Source organism: Lynx rufus, unplaced genomic scaffold, assembly GCF_022079265.1.
Source record: "Lynx rufus isolate CCGP_SWC_20201006 ecotype Redwood Valley unplaced genomic scaffold, mLynRuf1.p SCAF_9, whole genome shotgun sequence".
In the NCBI taxonomy this organism is placed as follows: domain Eukaryota; kingdom Metazoa; phylum Chordata; class Mammalia; order Carnivora; family Felidae; genus Lynx; species Lynx rufus.
The window spans coordinates 104,192,786-104,195,257 of NW_025814897.1; the positions used below are offsets into that span (position 1 = coordinate 104,192,786).

The 2,472-nt window shown below is 45.3% G+C and overlaps 1 protein-coding gene across 1 annotated transcript; it reads left to right on the forward strand.

Moving 5' to 3' along the window:
* Positions 1-295: 295 nt before the first annotated feature.
* Positions 296-1,240, forward strand: LOC124505756 (olfactory receptor 4D6). The gene has a single exon (XM_047071789.1). It carries the CDS (start codon positions 296-298, stop codon positions 1,238-1,240), a length of 945 nt encoding a protein of 314 aa, XP_046927745.1.
* Positions 1,241-2,472: the final 1,232 nt, after the last annotated feature.

Sequence of the window (2,472 nt, forward strand, 5' to 3'; positions counted from 1 at the left end):
GTCAAATGACCATAGTCCTGCCATCTCCCTCTTTCAGAGGGAAGGCATCAGAGTGTGATGGCTCTTGCTGTCCGCTCAGGGTATTTCCAATAGGAAAGAAGAATCATCAGGATAAAGAATTTCCAGACCATAAGAGGGGAGACCCTAGCCCAGTTTTTCTGAGTAGTCATGATCTGGATGCTCGAGAGAGCCTTAAGGCAATATGGGATAAATGATGCTGTCCCTTCACGACACCATACTCCTAACCCTAATGTACCTTCTCCCAAGATAGACATGGAGGAGGGTGGTCCCAACCATGGGCCAGAGCAACCACACCAATGTGAAGGAATTTGTCTTCCTAGAACTCACTCACTTCCAGGAGCTGGAATGTTTCTTGTTTGTGGCTTTCCTTGCTGTATATGTAACCACCGTGCTGGGCAATGCCCTCATTGTGCTGACCATCACCTGTGAGTCCCACCTTCACACTCCCATGTACTTTCTGCTGCGGAACAAATCGGTCCTGGACATTGTTTTTTCATCTGTCACTGTTCCCAAGTTCCCGGTGGATCTGTTATCAGAGAGGAAAACCATCTCCTACAATGGCTGCATGGCACAGATCTTCTTCTTCCATTTTGCTGGTGGGGCAGATATTTTCTTCCTCTCCGTGATGGCCTATGACAGATACCTTGCAATCGCCAAACCCCTGCATTATGTGACCATTATGAAGAGAGAGGTGTGGGTGGGCTTGGTGGTGGCTTCCTGGGTGGGCGGTGGTTTGCACTCAATTGTCCAGATAATTCTGATGCTTCCACTCTCCTTCTGTGGCCCCAACATTTTGGATGCCTTCTACTGTGATGTGCCCCAAGTAGTTAAGCTGGCTTGCACCGATACCTTTGCTCTGGAACTTCTCATGATCTCTAACAATGGGTTGGTGACCCTGCTATGGTTCCTCTTGCTCCTGGGATCCTACACCGTTATTCTGGTGATGCTGAGATCTCACTCTGGGGCAGGACGGAACAAGGCCCTGTCCACCTGCACCTCCCATATCCTCGTGGTGACTCTGCACTTTGTGCCTTGTGTCTACATCTACTGCCGGCCCTTCACTACACTGCCCATGGACACAGCTGTGTCCATCAATAACACGGTCATTACGCCCATGCTGAACCCCATGATTTATACCCTGAGGAACCAGGAGATGAAGTCTGCCATGAAAAGACTACACAGAAGGCTTGGACCTTCTGAGAGCAGTAAGCTGGGGTGAGCACTCACACTGAGACCGGAAACCTATGCTCTGCTTTCCTCAAACTGCTGTCCTGGGGCAACAGACTGCTAGCTCGTTTGCCAGTCATTTCTGAATATCCTCATAGCCATTCAACTCTCTTCCAGGAACGATGAGATGAGGCTGAACATGAGCTATTGGGCTTGTGACCTTGGGAGAAGTAGGGGATATAAGGTGAAAATCAATAACCTGATGCTATTTTGGTATAACCTGTGATTCTCGATGCTAACATATTTTCCTTACTTTTACCACTTAAAATATGGAAATGACACTGTCTGTTCACAGGGTTGCCATGAGAATGAAGAATAATAAAGGCTAAGAGGGTGGTCATTAGCACTGCTCATGGCGTTAATCAGGCACAGAATCCAGGTTCCCTATTGTCTAGCCCTCTAATCCTAAATATGCATATATGGAAATTATGGATGTGTTTATTTCATGCATGCTCTCTCTGGTGGCTCTGTATTTCCAGTTAATTACTAAAATCATTCCTTGATTTAATATTTTGAGTACAGAATCTTCAATATATTTTACCTACTAGTGAAAAGAGAAGAAATATTTTAAGTCATGTTTAGTCAGATATATACATGGACAAATCTACACTTGGACCAAGAATCTCCTGTTCTCAGGTCCATTCTACTAATTTGCCCACTGAAATTAAACTCAAAAGTGCTTGTATGGTTTGGGAATATATCTGCACAAAAGCCACAATGGTTATTTATTTATTTATTTATTTATTTATTATGTTTGTTTTTGAGAGAGAGAGAATGCACAGGCAGGGCTGGGGCAGAGAGAGAGGGGACAGAGGATCCAAAGCAGACTCTGTGAGATGAGCAGAGAGCCTGAGGTGAGGTTTAAACTCATGAACGGCAAGATCATGACCTGAACCAAAGTCGGACACTCAACCTATTGAGCCGCCCAGGTGCCCCGGTAATTTCATTTATGTTAACCTAAACTTTCTTTTTCCCTCTCTTCTCTCCCCATCTCACCTTCAGAGATTTTATAGCTGGAGCAACACTACGGGTTTTGTCTACGTATGCACGGCAAGCAAGACAAGTCGCTTAGAACAGCAAAAACAAAAATACCTAAGAAATACCTTTTCACACATTCAGGACCTGTTTTGTGTCCCAGGAGAGGAAAGAAATATATTGCATGCAGGGTCACTTAGGAACAGCCATTGGGTCTGTGTTGTGCTCCACCTCTCTCCTAAGAAAAGG

Excerpts from the sequence above, each read along its gene's own strand:
- LOC124505756 (XM_047071789.1), top strand. The coding sequence starts at position 296 with ATGGGCCAGAGCAACCACACCAATGTGAAGGAATTTGTCTTCCTAGAA.